General features: G+C 41.2%; 1 protein-coding gene across 1 annotated transcript in view; it reads left to right on the top strand.

Moving 5' to 3' along the window:
* Positions 1-20391, top strand: part of dtnbb (dystrobrevin, beta b) — a 35696-nt gene that overhangs the window by 3793 nt on the left and 11512 nt on the right. Inside the window, exons 5-11 of the mRNA XM_080784863.1 lie at positions 2000-2085; positions 3491-3645; positions 4618-4723; positions 4962-5128; positions 6003-6127; positions 15184-15258; positions 20276-20366. Coding sequence (XP_080640989.1) covers positions 2000-2085; positions 3491-3645; positions 4618-4723; positions 4962-5128; positions 6003-6127; positions 15184-15258; positions 20276-20366 — 805 coding nt within the window. The remainder of the gene's footprint in view (positions 1-1999; positions 2086-3490; positions 3646-4617; positions 4724-4961; positions 5129-6002; positions 6128-15183; positions 15259-20275; positions 20367-20391) is intronic.

Genomic DNA, 20391 nt, shown 5'->3' with positions numbered 1-20391 from the left:
ACGGCCAGCATGCTCATGTGTTTGGCTCAATCAATCCCAGAATGCACTCTGTTTCTACCCGGAAGGAGGAGTGAAATCGCCTCATGCGCTTTTGAGCAACTTAATGCAAGTGGATTGGAGGAGATTCCGGTGCCGTCTCTATTAATATATACTCTACTACACAATATGTTGCTACTGTGAGCTTGTAGATCAGCTAGCCTTTCTGTTTTCTAAAATAGATGTACCGATAATATTTTTTATTATTTTCGAATTGATTAAATCGATACATTCAATTAACTGTTGCACCCCTAAAGCAGAACAACACCACAGTCTATTTACCTATCTGTTGTCTAATGAATAACAATGTAGCCAATGTTATAACGAACATCACACTTTATGCGTACATACAGTATTCAGTATTTATTAACCTATAAATAGTCACAATCAGATACAGAATCACTGGATTCGTTAAGTGCAATAAATGTACAGGAACATGTCTGGTAGGCATTTGATCTCTCTGCATTGATGCAGAGAGATCAAATCTTAATAGTACAGAGCATGCTGTATGCGTGGTGCCGGGACAGTGGCATCTCATACACACAGTGCAAGAGTGTAGATAGAAAGCACTGGTTCTCAACTTGTGGGTCAGGACCCCCAGGGTCCCCACACGTTTTTGTTGTTGTTGGGGGGGAGGTCCCCAGATGACAGTGAATTAACAATTTAAGGACTTTTAATAACTTCTTAATACCTTATTTAAAAAAGAAGAAAAGAAGAAGGCAAAGATAAAGACCATGTACTGCATAAAAAGTAATCAAACTAACATTGGCCAAATAGTAATATAAATAATATAAAAAGAGGCAATTTGTTTTAATTAGCAATTAAAACAATTACATTAGCAGCAAGCTCAAAAAGCCTTGCGTTTTGTAGATTTTCACAATATTTACAGTATCTGTGGAACCAAAAAGGTTGAGAACCACTGCTGTACAGGTTGAAGTAACGGTGCCTATAACCTAAACTTATTTATAATCTTATCCTCAGTAAAACAAATACAAGAACACAAGAACCGCCCTAGTGTGCGGTCTGTGGGAAACAAATGGGGGCGAGCGCGTTTTGGGGTGAGCCTAGGTTACTCAGTAGACAGTAGGTTACTTGAGTACTTGATTGATCTGAGGGGAATGGACTAGGTAAGCGCCATACTTCCTTGGACAACTGTGAAAAGCTGCCCGAAGACTTTATCACCTATGTTTCTAAGTGCCTCTTTCCCAGTGCCCAAAACCTGATTTATATTACGGGCTGGTGACTTACGCAAAAAAAATGCAGATCTACAAGCTCACGTAGATCTTTTTGTGAATTATTTGTGTGCTATATTTAATTTATTGTACCATAATACTGCTTACATGTCTTCTTTCTTTTATCGTGTTTTTTTGCTCTTATATCCTTTAGAAATAATACGGGAACGTGGAAAATACTGCAAATTATGTCAGAATTAGTTTTTGCTCTCTGTCCCTGAGGTCCAAACGGAATAAAAGAAAATACAGTTCATGTACCTCTAATCTGTTCCCTATGCTCATTACAGCATGGTTTAGACGTGAATGAGCATCTAGACTTGATAAAATTCTGCAATTCTGTCAGACTGTTGAACTAATGGCATCACTCGACTAGTAGCCTACATTTTGAACATTTGGCTGTTACAGTTTGTAATTTACAAATTTTAAATATTTTTACTTTATATACAGCATGTTATTTTAACTTGTTTTTCATCCAACTCCTGTATTTGCAAAGATATACATTTCTAAACCAGAGCTCCAAATTAATCTCTGTGGGACTACCAGGTTAAACAGTAGAAAATGAAAATATAACCATTAACCATGAATCCCCGGAGCTATCTCTTAAAAGTCCTTATGACCTAATTAGATGCTTTCATGAGCTTATTGCAAGCTCACTTCTTAAGTAGTGGGTTGGTTCAAAAGCAAGGTGTGTGCACTTGTAATGAGGTTTATTTGTTCTTTATGTTTTACAGTGAAGGCCATGGGAAGCTTACTGTGTTCTCTATGAAATCCATGTTAGCAACTATGTGTGGAGGGAAAATTGTGGACAAACTACGCTGTAAGTTTTTAAACCACTTTATAGACAATGTTTCAGATTCAACTGTATTTAACCTGAATATAGTTTTCCTGGGTTGCTGGTAGGGTGACCAGATGTCCCCCTTATATTATCTGGACACCCTAGTTGCTGGTGTTTTATCTACTATTTTTTCACAGATCCCAATTCAAGACCCAAATTGTCACTTGGTGTAGTTATTCAAACGATGCACACAGGGGCGCTGTTGGGACACATTATGTTTAAATTGCTTGCACTTGCTCTGAATTGTTTTAAGTTCTACAGAAATCACGCAGTGTTATTCTCATAAAAGAATGGGACCTGAAAATAAATAGGCTAGCTGATTTAATTATGAATTAGCTTAGACTTTTTTTTTCTTTTCTTTTTTTTAATCAGCAAAGAAGTCTCTCTTCACATACTGACCCGGAGAAAGGAATTCCAAAACAAAACAAAAACATTTAATTTGCAAACAGACCAATGATTTGACCGTACTGCTTCTTCATGAAAACCTGACTCCGCCAGATGGCGGCAGCAGTGAGTTCGGGAACTTGTGAACTCAATACTGCCACATTGTGCCACAATCTGAGTCAGGTTATCTTCATGAGACTGATGAAAGGATTCGTCAAAACTTTGGTCCTATGTGGGACCTGTGGGTTATTGTCTCCGCCAAACTGAAAGGCGGTGGATGCCAAACATGTTGTGCCAGAAACAGAGAGAAAGTGATAGTGTTGCACTGTTGCCTGCTAAGAGAGAGAGAGAGAGAGAGAGGGGCAGGGGGAGAGGGGAGTTGCACCACTCAGTTCACACGGGTGTGATTTTTCTACTTCATCGTACAATGTTGTGTGCTTGTAAATCGGCTATTTTTGCCATTGCTGACACTGTTGTACAATGAAGTAGAAAATAATGCTTGGATGGTTAAAGGGACACTTCACCCTTTTTGCAAAAAAATATATGTTAATGACGTTTAGAAGCTTTAGAACACTTTCCTGGGGGTCTTTATGTGTGTAATATGTGGTTTTAGATATTTTAGATTGTAGCAGTGAGCCTGTTGTCTCTGATGTCATGGACACTGGGCTCACTTCCTTCCTGGACTACATGTCTCAGTAAGACAGCTCTCCCCCCTATCCACAAGGAGGAGCAGTGCACCAAAGAATTATAGGAATTGTAGTCCAGGAAGGTAGTGAGACCAGTGTCCATGACATCAGAGACAACAGGCTCACTGCTACAATCTAAAATATCTAAAACCACATATTACACACATAAATACCCCCAGGAAAGTGATCTAAAGTTTCTAAACGTCATTAACATATATTATTTTGCAAAAACGGTGAAGTGTCCCTTTAAGAATCAGGCAGAGGCGCCAGATAGTCTCTAAATGAATACAAAATCATGTCAATCTTTTTTCTCTCAGATGTTTTCTCACAGATCTCTGACTCGAGTGGAGTGATGGTCTTTGCCAAGTTTGACCAGTTCCTTCGCGAGGTGTTGAAGCTGCCTACTGCTGTGTTTGAGGGACCCTCGTTTGGCTACACAGAGCACTCAGTACGCACATGTTTCCCTCAGCAGGTAAGAGGCAGAAATGAGAGGCCTACCATTTAAATGACCAAGGGTTGGATTTGCTTGAAGGTACTGTATGGGGGAGAAATCCACACCTCTACTTTTGTATCCTCCCCTCCCCGGGCATTCTAATAGAGCGTCGCAGTCCCGCCCCCTACCAGGGCCCAGGAAATGATTCTCTGTTCATTTTCCTCATAGACATTTCAAAAAGTATTTATTTAAAGACCTTTTAAGCCTCGTACGAAGCCAACTCTTGTCATGACAAATCATGACAACAAAACACAATTTTTTAGGCCGAACAAATAATTAGAAAGAAGAAAAACAACACTTTTTGTTGTTTTTCTTCTTTGTAATTATTTGTTTGGTCCAAAATATTGTGTTTGTTGTCATGAGTTGTCACAACTCGAGTTGGCTTTGTCCGCGGCGTAACCGTCTTTAAATAAATATTTTGGGGAAAATGCATTGGGATTGGGAAAATGCATTGGGAATTATCTGGCGTCGTCATGAAAGGGGGAGGGACTGCGACGCTCTATAACAATGAAATAAAAGCAAGCGTCAATGTAGACTGGTATGTTTGATAATATGATATCACAATTTATTAAAGAGCCACTATCGCTCATTAAAAGGTGATGTTAAGTGGTGCAGTTGTGTTGGTTACATTTTTTTAAGTCCTGTTCCTGCTGCATTTCTGACCATTCCCACCTGTACCCATAATTGTAACATTTCTGACCACCTGCAACACAAATGTAGTCATTTAGTCCTGCATAATCCCGTAATATTACCATGTAGTTAATCCTGTAACATTTCCATTGGGACCCAAATTATTAATATTTAATATCGAACCCTGATATCCCTCATATCAAAATGAACTCTGAACCTTTTACTGCTATTTTTAATCAGGTCTTGCTACAGATCTTTATTCAACTTCTCTTGCTATTATTGGATGCTTTTCACTGAACGCATGTGTCTATTCAAATCTAGAAGAAGATCTTGCTGAACACGTTTTTGGATGTGTTGATGGCAGATCCTCCCCCACAGTGTCTAGTGTGGCTACCTCTCATGCACCGACTCGCTAATGTTGAAAATGGTACGTGTGGCTTTTGTAACATGCAGGTCTAGCAACATTTGTTGGAGGGATAATTACTTAAGAGTTCTCTTACATTATACAGGGCCATAGTGGGAAAGTATTATCTGTTTAGACTTTATTTTTTATTTTTTTAATCCTTTACCCTTTGAAAAGTTATTTTCAAAAAATGTGTCATTGTAAATTTTTTGTCCTTTATTTATTTATCATTTATTCCCCCTGTACTTTCTTCACCACCCAGTCTTCCATCCAGTGGAGTGTTCATATTGCCGAAGTGAAAGCATGATGGGCTTTCGGTACCGTTGCCAACAGTGCCATGGTTACCAACTCTGCCAGAGCTGCTTCTGGCGTGGCCATGCCAATGGTCCCCATAGCAACCAGCACCAGATGAAAGAACATTCGTCCTGGGTAAGGCAGATCGTGGATTTCACTCAAATACTACAATGTGTTTTTTTTGGTCCTCTATCCAAAAGATATTTACTATAAAGGGCCATTCACACTGAGCACTATAACTATAACAATAACTAAAACTATATTGTTCACCATTGCATTTTTTTCATAGTTGGTGTGAATTCTGCCATCCACTTGACTTGATTTTTAAAACTATATTTTTAGTTATAAGGCTCAGTGTGAATGGCCCTTAAGTCGTGGTCATCCATCTGTACCACAAAGCGCCCGGCCTGCTCGCCACATTGCTCATGCCTTCAAAGCGATTCAGAAGGGGATTTCATAGGGGTTTCACTCAGTTTAGCCAATAACATTGTATTGATTGGATTCTCACTGTTGCTTCGTTTCCCCAATGCTCAATCATTGCGTTGTAAATTGAAACAAGGGAAGATATGTGCGCTGCTTCCCAAATCCAATACCCAACCCACTGAGTGTTCTACAGATAAGAAGGATTGTTCAAGAGGCCTCGGGACCAGAAGGAAATGTCTGAGCATAGAAAGTAGGAAAAGGATGTTGAAATCAGCTCAGTGGCCAGGCTAGAGTGTAGCACTAACATGGGGCTTGTTTAAGACCAAGACTAACCATACTGACAATGTATGCATTTATTGTGCTGCAGAAAGAAACTACTAAAATTACATGTGAAATTACATGTAATGAATAAGCCACTGTTGACATAGTATAGCATTAAGTGTGTCATTTCTAGCTCTAGTTATGCAAGCTACACCTAAATGAGGTTAAATACAATCATAAGCCACTGTACTGCATTATAAATGAACAAGCTGATGGCAGCAGATATCAGATAACAGATATAACGTCTGCTCTGCCCTTCTCACAGAAGTCTCCGGCCAAAAAGCTGAGCCATGCAATCAGTAAATCTCTAGGCTGCGTCCCCATCGGAGAGTCACCTCATCCACTGTTCCCAGAGCAGGCTGAAAGACCACAGGAGCTTACCCACACAGTGTAAGTGCTGTTCTGAAGACGTTTGTCACAGTCTTTGTGCAATTAATGACAGAAGTCTAACCGATATATTGATTAACAGCATGGCAAGGTCCAGTATACCGGTGATGTATGGTCTATTCTTGCCATGTTAACCCACCTCCATCTTTCCATCTTGCCTTCATAAAATCAAGTATTGGCTGACATCATTCAAAGATATCAAGCCCCTGATTATTTGATAATGTGAAAAGGCTGATATGTTATCCGAGTTTGTGTGGAGCTGCAGAGAGCAGCACAGCCCTCCCCATTAGACTGTTTGTGTGGAGCTGCAGAGAGCAGCACAGCCCTCCCCATTAGACTGTTTGTGTGGAGCTGCAGAGAGCAGCACAGCCCTCCCCGTTAGACTGTTTGTGTGGAGCTGCAGAGAGCAGCACAGCCCTCCCCATTAGACTGTTGGAGCTGCAGAGAGCAGCACAGCCCTCCCCATTAGACTGTTGAGTTTGTGTGGAGCTGCAGAGAGCAGCACAGCCCTCCCCGTTAGACTGTTTGTGTGGAGCTGCAGAGAGCAGCACAGCCCTCCCCGTTAGACTGTTTGTGTGGAGCTGCAGAGAGCAGCACAGCCCTCCCCATTAGACTGTTTGTGTGGAGCTGCAGAGAGCAGCACAGCCCTCCCCATTAGACTGTTTGTGTGGAGCTGCAGAGAGCAGCACAGCCCTCCCCGTTAGACTGTTTGTGTGGAGCTGCAGAGAGCAGCACAGCCCTCCCCATTAGACTGTTTTTGTGGAGCTGCAGAGAGCAGCACAGCCCTCCCCATTAGACTGTTTGTGTGGAGCTGCAGAGAGCAGCACAGCCCTCCCCATTAGACTGTTTGTGTGGAGCTGCAGAGAGCAGCACAGCCCTCCCCGTTAGACTGTTTGTGTGGAGCTGCAGAGAGCAGCACAGCCCTCCCTGTTAGACTGTTTGTGTGGAGCTGCAGAGAGCAGCACAGCCCTCCCCATTAGACTGTGTGGAGCTGCAGAGAGCAGCACAGCCCTCCCCATTAGACTGTTGGAGCTGCAGAGAGCAGCACAGCCCTCCCCATTAGACTGTTTGTGTGGAGCTGCAGAGAGCAGCACAGCCCTCCCCGTTAGACTGTTTGTGTGGAGCTGCAGAGAGCAGCACAGCCCTCCCCGTTAGACTGTTTGTGTGGAGCTGCAGAGAGCAGCACAGCCCTCCCCATTAGACTGTTTGTGTGGAGCTGCAGAGAGCAGCACAGCCCTCCCCATTAGACTGTTTGTGTGGAGCTGCAGAGAGCAGCACAGCCCTCCACATTAGACTGTTTGTGTGGAGCTGCAGAGAGCAGCACAGCCCTCCCCATTAGACTGTTTGTGTGGAGCTGCAGAGAGCAGCACAGCCCTCCCCATTAGACTGTTGGCAATGAAACTAGAGTGATGGTATAAATCTCTGCACTCTGCCTTTGAAGGCTCCTGGAAGTCATTATAGAAAATGCATTATATTCCAATGCTGTCTTAAGCCTTCAGTTTCATTTACATTTCAGCTGAGAAATAGGAGGATTTCCATAATCAATTCCACCATCGAGATAGATCTGCGGTTGTCCACATTGCTAAGGTTGCTTCATATCTTTCTTATCACTGCATAGGTCTGAATTAAGAATAAGATATGGCCTCACCCACTGGAACATAATGTGTTAATGTTGAAATGAAAAAAGGATTTATGATATGGTCTTCATTGTATTCACAGCATCATTTGAACTGTCACAATGTACTTGTGACGTGAATATTTGAATGTAAAGCCTGCATTTGTTAATGGCACGTTTCATTACATAATCATGCTCCATATTCAAGCCATGGCCATAAATCTAAGCTGTCGGCTATTTTTCTTTATGTTGCCGCTCATGGCAAGTGTCAGTGAGTAATTGATAGCCAGTTGCATCAGGGAGGAGAAACTCGCTCTACCATGGAAAATAGACAGGACGTAAATACAGAGTGGTTTTCTGTTTTACGGCATGATAAATATCCAACATCCTCGAGTCACTTCTCACAGAAGTTTCAGGAGCTCAGACAGAAAGATTGTTTTTCTTCTGCATTGTAACCAAAGTTATGTATTTAAGATTAAGACAAGTTAACATTTACATAAATTTACAATTCATTACAACGCGGAAAATAAACTGTCAACCCAAATGTTTCCCGCCAGCAAGAGATCAGGCGATTGGATTAGCCTGTGCGGTACAGGCTGTGTAGCATGAAATTGCATTACGCAAGTAGATTGATATTGATTAAAAACAAAATTTGCAGCTAAAACTATTTGAAGATCACATCTCTTCGGTAACCACAGAAACCCGTAATCCATGCCCTTTTCATGTTCATTGGTTTACACAAACTAGGGCCACGAGAATATCAAGCACTTTCCTGGAGAATCAGGGAGAATTCAGCCTGGGCTTTTCACATTGATTCCATTTCTCAGAAAGACGGGATTCTAATTTGAGGTTTTAAGGCTCTCGTGATAAAACAGACGCAATCTCCACTGTTTCAATAAAAACTAGCAATGTATCTATAGATAATCCCTCAAATGTATATTTTTGCAACAAATAAAGAATAACTGGACGTTATTTCTGGGGCATGCTCGCAGATGACTAATAATGCATCCACCACCTGGGTTGCAACGTCCTTCCGCCTCTCTCCCCTCAGTCTCGTGTCTCCTGTGGTAACAAAGTATTTTTTTCTATCTGTACTTTATTCAAGTACTAAATGAAGCACTAATTCCCATTTAAACATAGTGAGAAAAGGCGATCTACAAGCTCACAATGCGTTGTGTTGTTGTGAGAATATCAGTTCGTGTCACCTCACTGTGTTCGTTGAATACATGGAACTAAGTAATTTAATGACTGTAAGTCATCAAGAATAGTATGATTAAATGTGTTTGTGAACCTAATGACATTTTGAAATATAATGAGTGAGGATGTATTTTTACGTCTGCCCTTTTCCATTTCTTTGGTTTAAATCTTGTATTCAAGGTCTAATGCCCCCACATTAACTCATTTAATCTGAATAAATCACAGCACAAAATTACATTTAAAGGCTAATCCATAAAACAGGCAATACATTTTAAGCATGGATGCAAACATCATGACTTTCAGTTAGTCTGGGATATGATGAAGAAGCATGATGTGATATTAGAACAATAGAATAAAATGTGGAAACCGCAACTGTTAAAAAAGCCATAATACAGTTATTAAAGTTATATTAATCAAAAGTAATCTAATTCATACATGAACTGTTCTGTTTGACTTGCTAGAATTTGAATGAATACTTCCTGCTAACTGCAGAATTCAGCAGACGTATAATGGAAACACAGTGTGTTACATTTATACTGGCTGTTAACAGTAACTTTAAATGTTTATTTGTGTGTTCATTTATCCATTTGTAACTTTAGCACATTTGTAAGATTGTACAATTGTATCTTATAATAAATGCACAACATATCTGTACGTATGTCCATCCGTCTGTACAGTAGTTCAGGTATCTGAAGAACCGTTCGCCCGACTGACTTCAAGCTTGCTCCCGAGTAAAATAAGATGTAGTTGGTTAAATTTGCACACTCTTTTACTGTGTAGCTATTATTCCTTTATTATTGTTACATAGAGAGAGAGAGAGAGAGAGAGAGAGAGAGAGAGGGGGGGGGGGGGGGGGGGAGAGTATGTACTGTAGTGTCATAAAACCTAACTGCAGCAGAAGGACTGGGCGATATGAGTTCAAATCAATATCACAATTATTTCAAACTTGTGCCTCTTACGATTTACGAACAATTATGTTTAAAAAATAGAGTGCCATTTTTGCATGCGAGCATTGTACAGTGAAGTATTGTATAATACAGGGCTTAAGTGATCAATTAGACTAATTTAACTAATTTTATCGGAAAAGTATCGGTATCCCTTATTTGTCATATTGGGTCATATCAGTAACGGTGAATATGCCAGTCTAACCACCGATCCAACTCAGTGGTAGGTAAGGGGTTGGTAAGGTAAATAAAATGTTGGGGCATGTGGAGTTTGCTTTAGAGTTGCCCAAACTGCAAGTGCATGTTTGAGTGAGGAGTCTGCTATAAACACAACATGATATATATACCTAGATAGCTATAAACACAACATGAGATCACAACACTGGTATCGGTATTCTGTATCGGTATCGACTAACACAGAAATTGTGATATTGGTTAATCGGATCGGGAACGAAAGAAGTGTATCGGGATATCCCTCATTTTTGTGTGTGCCTGTGTGCGTGTGCACACACACACATTAGTGTGTGTGCGTGCACTGAGAGACAATGGCAGAATCAAGGTAGAACATTGGGTTTGATCAAACTACCTGCTTGAATCGAACAGATGTGAGACTCCCAGCTGGCCAAATGCATGTGCCCGCAAGGCCCCGCATAGACAAATGTAGCTACTCTGATGGTGTTTTGAATTATTTACTCGCATCTGAAAGTAAAGACTATCAGCAAGCTGACCTGTGAATTTGATGTCATCTCAAAACTGTCTGTGAGATTCTTGGGGATTTGCATAGGTTTAGTGTCTCCTCTCAGACACTAGGATATGACTAACAGCACAGAATTCTGCTCTGCATTGCTTCAGCTGAAACCTTTCAAGCAGAGACATTATTCACAAATGTGTACCAAATCCGACACTGCATTGATGTGAAATGCATATTGTACAGTATTATAGAAACCACATAATCCCCAGAAATCCCATATTCCTTAATGGTTTCCACTGTTTTACACAGTTATTCATTCTCCCGATTAATGCAAATTCCATTAGTGCCATTAAAATGGGAGCACAATGGCACATGCATGCAAGTAATTTGCCTGTTAGCATAGACCATGTTTTTGTGTGTCTTTATGGTGTTATTGACAGACAAGCTTGGGGAAGAAAGAGAACAGACCTTTGCCAATTGCCAGTAAGCTACTATAGGACGCGGAGGATGGATTGTGTTTGCATATTATTTTTTAGCCAAGAGACAATGATCAAATGCAACCATGCATCGAGCACTGTCAGAAATAGACTGAGGCTGAACAGTGTTATGAACTGAACAGAAAGCCATCAAAGCCCTGACTTAAGTCCTCCTTTCTGCTAAAGGTGATGTACATGGGGGAACATTGTCATTCACGGCACTCAGGTAGCACGAGGCTTAGCGCATTGCAGACTCTGATCTTTGAGTGCCTAAATGTTATGTCAATCTATTGCTGTGTGACCTCTGAGGTACCTCTTGGCTCCAGCAGGAGTGATGACCGATGGTGTGCGCGGGCTCTTTTGTGACCTGTGTCACATCCTGATGTGTTGTTGTCCGTGGAGACTGGAAATCTTGACTGTCTGGGAGGGAGAAGAGGCAGATGGAAGCACAGAGAGAGAAAGTGTGAGAAAGAAACAGAAGAGAGAGAGAGAGAATGAAAGAATGAAAAGAGAGAGAGAGAGACACACACACACACACACACACACACACACACACACACACACACACACACACACACACACACACACACACACACACACACACACACACACACACACACACGCACACACACACACACAGAAAGAGAAAAAAGAGATGGCATCATTTCATCATTCTGTTGGCCAAAAGCAGCATCACTGTAGTTGTAGTTAAACAGAATCACTGTTTAACTACTTCTAACTTGGCGTCCCTATTTAGGCTTATTATTATAGGCAACATCTTTAAAAATCTTCAAGAAATGTACTATATTTTCGTTATTTACGAAAGGTTTATAGAACTTAGGCACTTAAACTGATCCAAAATTGTAACACACACACACACACACACACACACACAATGAAGCCATTTATGTTATCCATACGTAATTCACCCGCGCTGCTCCACACAAGTTATTTTGGTGTTTTTTTTTAGTTTTTCCATAAAAAGGATACAGGTAAAATGCTTGTTATGTAACTTGCCAGCTGAGAGGGGTCTGGGGTCACAGTATGTAAATGTGATTATTTGGAGGGCAATTATTCTCTAGGGAGAGATAAGAGAGAGAGGCTATTTGGATGTCGTGGCTGCAGGGTTTTTCCTGGCTCAGAATAGGTCTTTGAGGCACGGCAGTAAGCATGATCCGTACACGTTGTGACTATGCAACATTAAAAGGCAATGAGCCTTATTTAAGAGAAATATATATAATAAACCACCCTTATGCGGCACCCTTAACCCTAATCTAATTTGCCATTTTGTACTATTTAAACTTTTTTTTAAATAGTTCAACTAGCCGATCTCCATCGAGACATTGTGAGCTTGTAGATCGTCTATTTGAACTATTTTAAAAGGTTTTTTTAAATAGTAAAAAATGGCAAATTAGGTTTAAGGGTTAAGGGGTTGCGCAAGATATAGCCCTATATCGATTTAGCTTTTGTAAATGAAACCCCAATGAACAAAATGAAAAAAAGACTAGAATAAACTGGAAGGGACATCAGTGAGTTTGAGGGAGAGGGGGGTGAAATAGCTGTATTCAAAGGGGCTGGTGATTGATTTATTGATTGGCAAATAACTTGTCTTACTTGGGCACATCTTTTATTGTCAATTCGTATTGTTTTGGTGTTGGTGACTCTCCTTTGGGGCAGTTAAAACCTTTTTGTGGGGGCACCAAAATTAAACTGCAGGAAAACCACTGGGCTTGATATTTGCCTTTTCCTTCATTGTGGGTATGTATGCATGTGATTGTCCATTTATGTGATACAGATCGTGATTGAACAGAGAGCAGTGGCCAGTGCATGAGAGATGGAGTGTGAGAGAGACAGGGAATTCTGAGAGAAGAGCGGAACTGGGTATGAGAGAGAGCTTGAGAGAGAGCTAGAGAGAGAGAGAGAGAGAGAGAGAGAGAGAGACAGAGGGAGGGCGAGAGAGTGAGAGAGTCTGTGTCGTCATAGAGGCACGTGACTGCTGAGTTTCCTTGGAGACAGCAGCAGTATAGTACATTGAGATGCTCGCCCGCCCAGTTGAGGGCACAGCAAGGCATCTGACAACAGCAGCAGCAGTAGTTGGATGTATTTGACCAGCCAGGCAGGTGCCTTCCATCCTTGCAGTTGTAAGTAATTGATTCCTTGGGTCTCCCATTTCCTTAATCAGAAGAACCTTGAGTGTTATTGATGCTTGTGTGTCTAGAAGGAAAGATTAAGCTGGCGTTCTGTATTGTCTGGAGAGTATGGAAAGAAAATAATTCAGTGAAATTGGATTAGAAGAGTGTTCTAAGTGTTATATGTAGGTGTTTGTGTACACTGTCTGCCTATATGGCATATTCACCCGCATGTTCCAGTTTTGAGTACCGGTACTCACAGAGATACCCTCAGCTGCTGCCATGTCTTATTTCTCCATTTTATTGTGTGGTGAGAAAGTTAACCAGATTAGCAGAATTAATGTCTGTGCCATTTAGTTTGGAAACGGAACAACCCATGAATTAAGGACCATAAAAAAGGATTCCATGGCTTTCTTTGAAAGTGTTAGACCAGTCTTGTAGGAATTGCAAACGTGTCACATACAATTCATAATTGGCCCTTTCTTGAGAACAACATACTGGCTGAAAATTCATGCAGTCAGTAATTCAGCAAATAGCAAAAAGGAAAAAATGAAAAGAATCTGCACAAATTATGCTGTATTATTACAATCATGCAGACATAACTACTACATCAGTATTCAGCCGCTGTACAGAAAGGATTGTGTGTGCTGTTCAACTGTTGACAACACCAGGAGGATAGAGCTGGAAAACACTATTCTATACGACCTGGAGGAACAGTTGATAGTTTGATAGTTGCCACAATTCTTCATTGCAGAAATAAGCACAGCAAGAACACAACACTGTGCTATCTTTGTGTTACCATCCATTCAAAAATACAATACAGTATATGAAATTTGAATTTATTAATGCTTTAAATGCAAGAAGTGGTGGAGAGATCGTGGTAGGAGTTGCACTCACGTGTGCGCACGCACACACACACACACACACACACACACACACACACACACACACACACACACACACACACACACACACACACACACACACACACACACACACACACACACACACACACACACACACACACACACACACACACACACACACACACACACACACACACACACACACACACACACACACACACACACACACACACACACACACACACACACACACACACACACACACACACACACACACACAAGGGGCGGCGGTGGCTCAGGGGTAGAGTGCCTGGATGGGAACCGCAAGGTTGCCAGTTCGAACCCGGGCTCCCCCAGAGTTACTGTCGAAGTGTCCTTGAGCAAGACACTGAACCCCTAATTGCTCCCGATGTGCTAGTTGGTGCCTTGCATGGTTTCCGCTGCCATCGGTGTGTGAATGGGTGAATGTAATGCACAATCTATGTAAAGCGCCTTGGATAAAGGCGCTATATAAATGCACCATTTACCATTTACACACACACACACACACACACACACACACACGGAAATATGGCATTGTCATTGTGCTGGTTGTTTTCCATCCCTGGGATGTGCTATTGTAGGGTCTTGGAACACCTGATATGTGAGAGAAACTATCACATGGACCTCCATTGCTTTGTTTACTCTCACAAATTACCTTTTGGAATGTCACCTTTCCTTGCCTTTTACCACATACTTCCTAGTCCTTGTCTGTGGTTGTTCCTCTTGCTTGTTTTTATTAGGTTCAAGCTATAGGCGTTAAATAAAAAAGGGAAAATCTAAATCATCTAAGTTATCTGAAAAGTCAATTATTCAAGTAGGATTTAGAATGAATTGGTGTGTAGAATGTGTCACGTTGCCAGTTTTCGTGGTTTACAACTTCAGATAATAATTCCCTGACATAAAAGCATTTTGTACATGTGCAGTCAGGATAGCTGAACCATGGTTATTAATAACATGCAAATGTCCTCTCCCCCCAACATGCACGCACGGCTCCACCCCTCCACACACACACACACACACACACACACACACACTCCCTGGTAACAATCACGAAAGGCTCGGCAGTATAGCATTAAAGACCTCTAATCTTGTCTTTTAGTCAGCCGAAACCAGTGACCAACAACATGAACGACACAATGCTAATGTCCTCTGGGGCACCGACGCCCACTAAAAGGTAAGTGCCTCAGGTACATGTTCCCCCTGACCTTAGGCATATCCATGCGCACACACACACACACACACACACACACACACACACACACACACACACACACACACACACACACACACACACACACACACACACACACACACACACACACACACACACACACACACACACACACACACACACACACACACACACACACACACACACACACACACACACACACACACACACACACACACAATCGTGTGGGAACAAGTTAACTTGAAAACCAGTACAGCATATTTTATAGATGACAATGCATTTATTCAGTTACAGCACATGCACTGACTGTATATCAAATGATATGCACTTTTTGCGCGAAGAGAAAAAAGGGAGGGAGGCAAACTTTCTCTTCCAAGCTGAAAGGAGGAGAACAACATGCAGGACTACAGATGTTATTGCTTATCTAGACACACATTGTTTGCCTCCCGAGCAATATGCCCCTTTAGTGTATTTTTAGAGGGAAATTTGTTACACTGTCAGGAAGAATATCTGAGCACACCCCTTAGCAGGCTCATTTGACAAAGAGATCATGATGGAATTACAGCGTTATAGTGTAACCAGATAGATGCGAGGCTCTCTGTGCAAGCTATCTAATTGTCCTCTCATTTCAGCCCCTCTCAGTTAAAGGCCATCCCTATTATTATTTATTTGTAATGGTAATGAACCGTCTAATAGTGTGCTGTGGTTATGAATTCAATAACAAGAGAGCACTCTGAGAGCGCTGTAATGTGTCTGCACTCTGTCCTCCATGTCTGCCCATTACATACAGCGTACAGCATCTCGTTCAGCCGTATCTTTATAGTAATTTACACGAGCGAGATGGAACAACTCTGAAACGATTCTCTGAGGACTTCTCTCAGGACACGTGTATCTGGAGGGAGGGAGGAGCAGGTGTGCTTTGTAGGATGCAGCCATCAGAATTGCTACTTTTTACTGCAGGCTTGTTGAACCTTTCACAGTGATATCCTCAGAGTTCATTTATACATTTGAAACTTGAAGGAATTTACCGTTTATGCTCTTACCTACAGTATAAGATCAACTGTTTTCAAATCAAATCCTTCAACCGTCATAATTATGGTATAACTACAAGGAATGTTTTGATTACAAATTGGCTGAGAGACATTTTGAAATGTGTACAAATTTGGTATGCCACATGCCACATTTGTGTACTGTATTGTAGGCCTAACAATATATTGATTTAGTATATTGACGTTATACCAAGATGTTAAAGTAAAAATGTGTCTTTGGTAATTGTAATCCTAACTGTATATTTATGTAGTATATTGATTGAATGGTACACCATAACCTCAAAGAAAGAATGGTCTGCTGTAACAGTGCATTTGTGTATACGCCTAAGTATACAGATTTAATGTATTGAATGCTATACCATAATGTTAAAGAAAGAATGTTCTGGGGTGAATGCATGAAGTGGTCCTGATGCAACTGCCAACATCCAAACAATTGTATGTCAGCTGCTGGGTTAATTTGCCAGACAAAGACCATGTTAGTGTAAAAGTGTTGTACTGGGTGCTTGAAGCCATGTGGGGATATTTGTCCATTTGTGCCATCATGCTCATGTGGTGATTGGTTGTCATGCTACCTAGACAGCAAACTCAATGCACTTAAAGGGCAGTACATACACTGGAAAAAATGCCAACGGTTACAAGTCGTTTAATCTACTATTGTGTCCTAAATTCCAGTTTTTCCCTTGAAGCGGAAAAAACTGCCACAGAGGCAGATAATTTAGTTTGTTTACAGTGCAGAATCGCATGGTTCATGACCTTTCATCACAAGTGCCAACATCTTAAAATGAGGCAGATTCCTCTAGCCCAACTTAGTGTCAAGGTAATGTTACATGATTCAAGATCATTTGCATTCTGAAGAGTTAAAAGAAAATGTCACCCCAGTACAGATCTTATTTTATTTTTAACACCCAAAAAACCCTACGTTCACTACTAGATCAAATGTCTCATTAAGGAGGAATTTTGGAGCAATGCGGAAGCTACATGAATTCCTTGAGAGAGACAGTGTCCAGAATAAAGGCGATTTGAAGAGAGCTGACATGATTGAGACACCTCGGGCGGTAAATCGTGCCGTTCATCCTGACCAACGGAGGTCAGTGGAATGCTGCAGTGTGTAAAAATGGAAGAAAGAAAAGAAATCTGTGCTCTCCTGGGATTTATTTCACTGTGGCAAGTAATGAAAGAGCCCGATAACCTTTGTCTTGACATTTGGCTCTGTGAGTCAGAGCTGTTCTAGGGAGATGTCACGTGCCAAACGATGTTTTCGCCTGAAGCCGTCGGAGACGGGAGGGTGGAGAGTATGGGCTGAAGCCATAACAACTTGAAAGCTGCTTCCATATTTCGGGCAGAAATAGCACATTATGCCACTGTGCCAATGCCAAATGGTAATTTGTGTTTGAGTATCCACGTGGATGCTGGTTAATATTGTTGGACATAATGGACAAGCAATAAAAAGGAGCAGGCCTGTTTTGACAGTCTCTTCTAGACTGTCTGGGTCTGGAGTTGACATACAGTATGCTGTCTTGTAAAGATGAATCTGTTGATACGGTTACACTTGCCTCGCTTGGCAAGTCCTGTCAGTTGAAGATGCCATTTCTAAATAATGCAGATCTCCTCTTTGCCTCAAGACTGGATGTCATATTGTGTGTGTCTTCCCCTTCCAGTTTTCACTGTAATAAGAAAGACAATTCATTTAGGACACTCTGGCCTCTAGAATATTGCGAGCTCAGGCTGTGGTGGTGTCATTGCAGACAGGAGCGCAGCGCATCCTGGTGTGTATGAAATGGTGTTTCCTTTCGGGTCTAGACGTGCGAGTCATGCTCCCAGCCAGCCTCCATCACAGTCTGTCCCTGATACTGTCGGCTGTGCTGACACGGCATCTGCTACCCTCCTGCCTCACTCTCTGTCTCGCAGACAGTCCTTTCACTACCAGTCCTCCAAGGGCGAACCGACACCCCACAATTTATTACCTGTTAGTCATGCAGAACCACCGGTGCCAGAAGATATATATAAAAAATAAAAAAAGGGGGGGGGGGAAAAGAATTCGCTGTCGGAGCTGGATGAGTTTTTAATTTAGAGTTAACTTCTGTATTAAACCAATGGTGTCACTGGATATGAAATATTTTAACTCAAGTGGTAGCTGTATCAGTATAGTGCCAATACTATTATGTCCAAAGTTTAAACAGAGACTTTTCTCCTAAAATACTAGGGGCTGTATTTTGCGTGTCTTAAGTACCAGGTATTATGGTCAATGCTCTTTGGCCACTCAGAATAGCCAAATGGCATTGATCACGCCTCCAGGTCTTACGTTAAGTAATAAGACCTGGTATTTAAGACACGCAAAATACAGCCCTAGATGTCATATGCTTTGTAACAATCTAAACATTGGAAATAAATAATGATGTTAATTGGTACTGTATATATATCATTGGTATATCTATATTATGTCAACTCTTAACATATTTGATTGTGAGTCAAGTGTTTGAGCTAATCCGGTGGTATATGGACTTGGTATAGGTAGGGTATCAATGTCAATGGAAGAAGGCCAATAATATTAGTTAATATTTAATATTATACAGTTCACGCATGCATCTGGAGACTGGTGCAAGCACCTAGAATAAAGAAAGATACCATTGGACAGTGATTGTCACAAACAATCAGAAGTATGTGTGTAGTGTGACGAATCCTTGTGCGATAATATATTTATTCTGATATTTGCCAGGAAACTTTGGCACTGAATCAAAGTCATAGAGAGAGGCATGCAGATAAATAGCCTGAGCAGTCCACATCCAAATGACCCTTGTAGGGTCAACTCACATTATGTGCAACAGAGAAGGACTCTGATGTACCTTAATGTATTACTTTAATCTACGACGATGACCTCCGGCACCCTCTAGAGTTTAGACCACGAATTAAGCTGTGTGCTGCAAAAAATGAACGTTGAGTCTGTTTCTGTGACAAGAAACCTGCCACCAAGATAAGATTATTTGACTTGTGTGTACTGTAAGCTATCTAATTTCTATAATGTTCACTGAAACACAAACATTTTCTAATGAATCTTTGTGGCTTTATTACAAGATACACTGTTGCTGGTGTAAGAAGAAAAGAAAATCTGTAAAATAACCTTATTCCTTTTCTTTTTTCTCTCACCCAAAATTGGTATTTTTTGTAATACTGTAGAACACATTTTGAACATTGTGAAGCCAGATTGGGTTTTAATGGGCTTAATCATTGCTCACTCCCCAGTCAGATCAAGAGTGCTATGCCGTGCGGTGTTGGGTGAAATCACTCCTCACACCTGCATGCTCCTCGTGCATTCAGGCAGGGAGCCGAGCATCATTTCAACTCATCATTTCAACATCATCTATCCATCCATGTCATGTACCATGTATGTCATTCACACTCACATGCATATTTGGGTTTTCCACTAATAAAAATTATGGGGATTGGGAATGATCATTGGCAGAACAGCTGCCAATGCATTTGGCATACTGCATTGATAATCTCTTATGCCCGTCTCAAATTATAATATCCAATAGTCAGTCCATGACCACACAGTCATAATCCCATGGCATTCTTTAAGGGCAGTTCAGTTTAAGTTTATCTTAGTAAAAAAATGAATTGAGGGTACAAGTGAAGAGTTTAATTCCACAATCTGCCCTCTGAAAATGTACTGTACTTTGCTAAATCTTTAGTAAAACTAATATAGGCCCATTTACTGTTCAGCTATCGGCTTTATCAAGGTCCGTGCATGCTCTCAGAGGATAGGAATGTCTGTACTTCTGAAATAACACACTGATGAATTTCAGTCATTCTAAAAAATATTCCATTAATTAAACCCTTCATAAGTAGTACCCTTCTTCCTCTTACTGTACATGTACGGGGCATAAATCTATGAGATTGTGTACACGTGTGTGTGTATGTGTGTAACGTTTTCTTGCTGTCTATTCCATCAGTGTCTTGGAGAGTCCTAGCCGGCTAGACGAAGAGCACCGCCTCATCGCTCGCTACGCTGCCCGACTGGCAGCTGAAGCAGGAAACTCCACTGTGAGTGATCTCCAAGAATGCCCTG

This window comes from Protomyctophum bolini (assembly GCF_963924005.1).
Source record: "Protomyctophum bolini genome assembly, chromosome: 15".
NCBI classification, from domain to species: Eukaryota; Metazoa; Chordata; class Actinopteri; order Myctophiformes; family Myctophidae; genus Protomyctophum; species Protomyctophum bolini.
The sequence above is the reverse complement of the archived record's forward strand: the minus strand, read 5'-3'. Positions and strand labels throughout refer to the sequence as shown.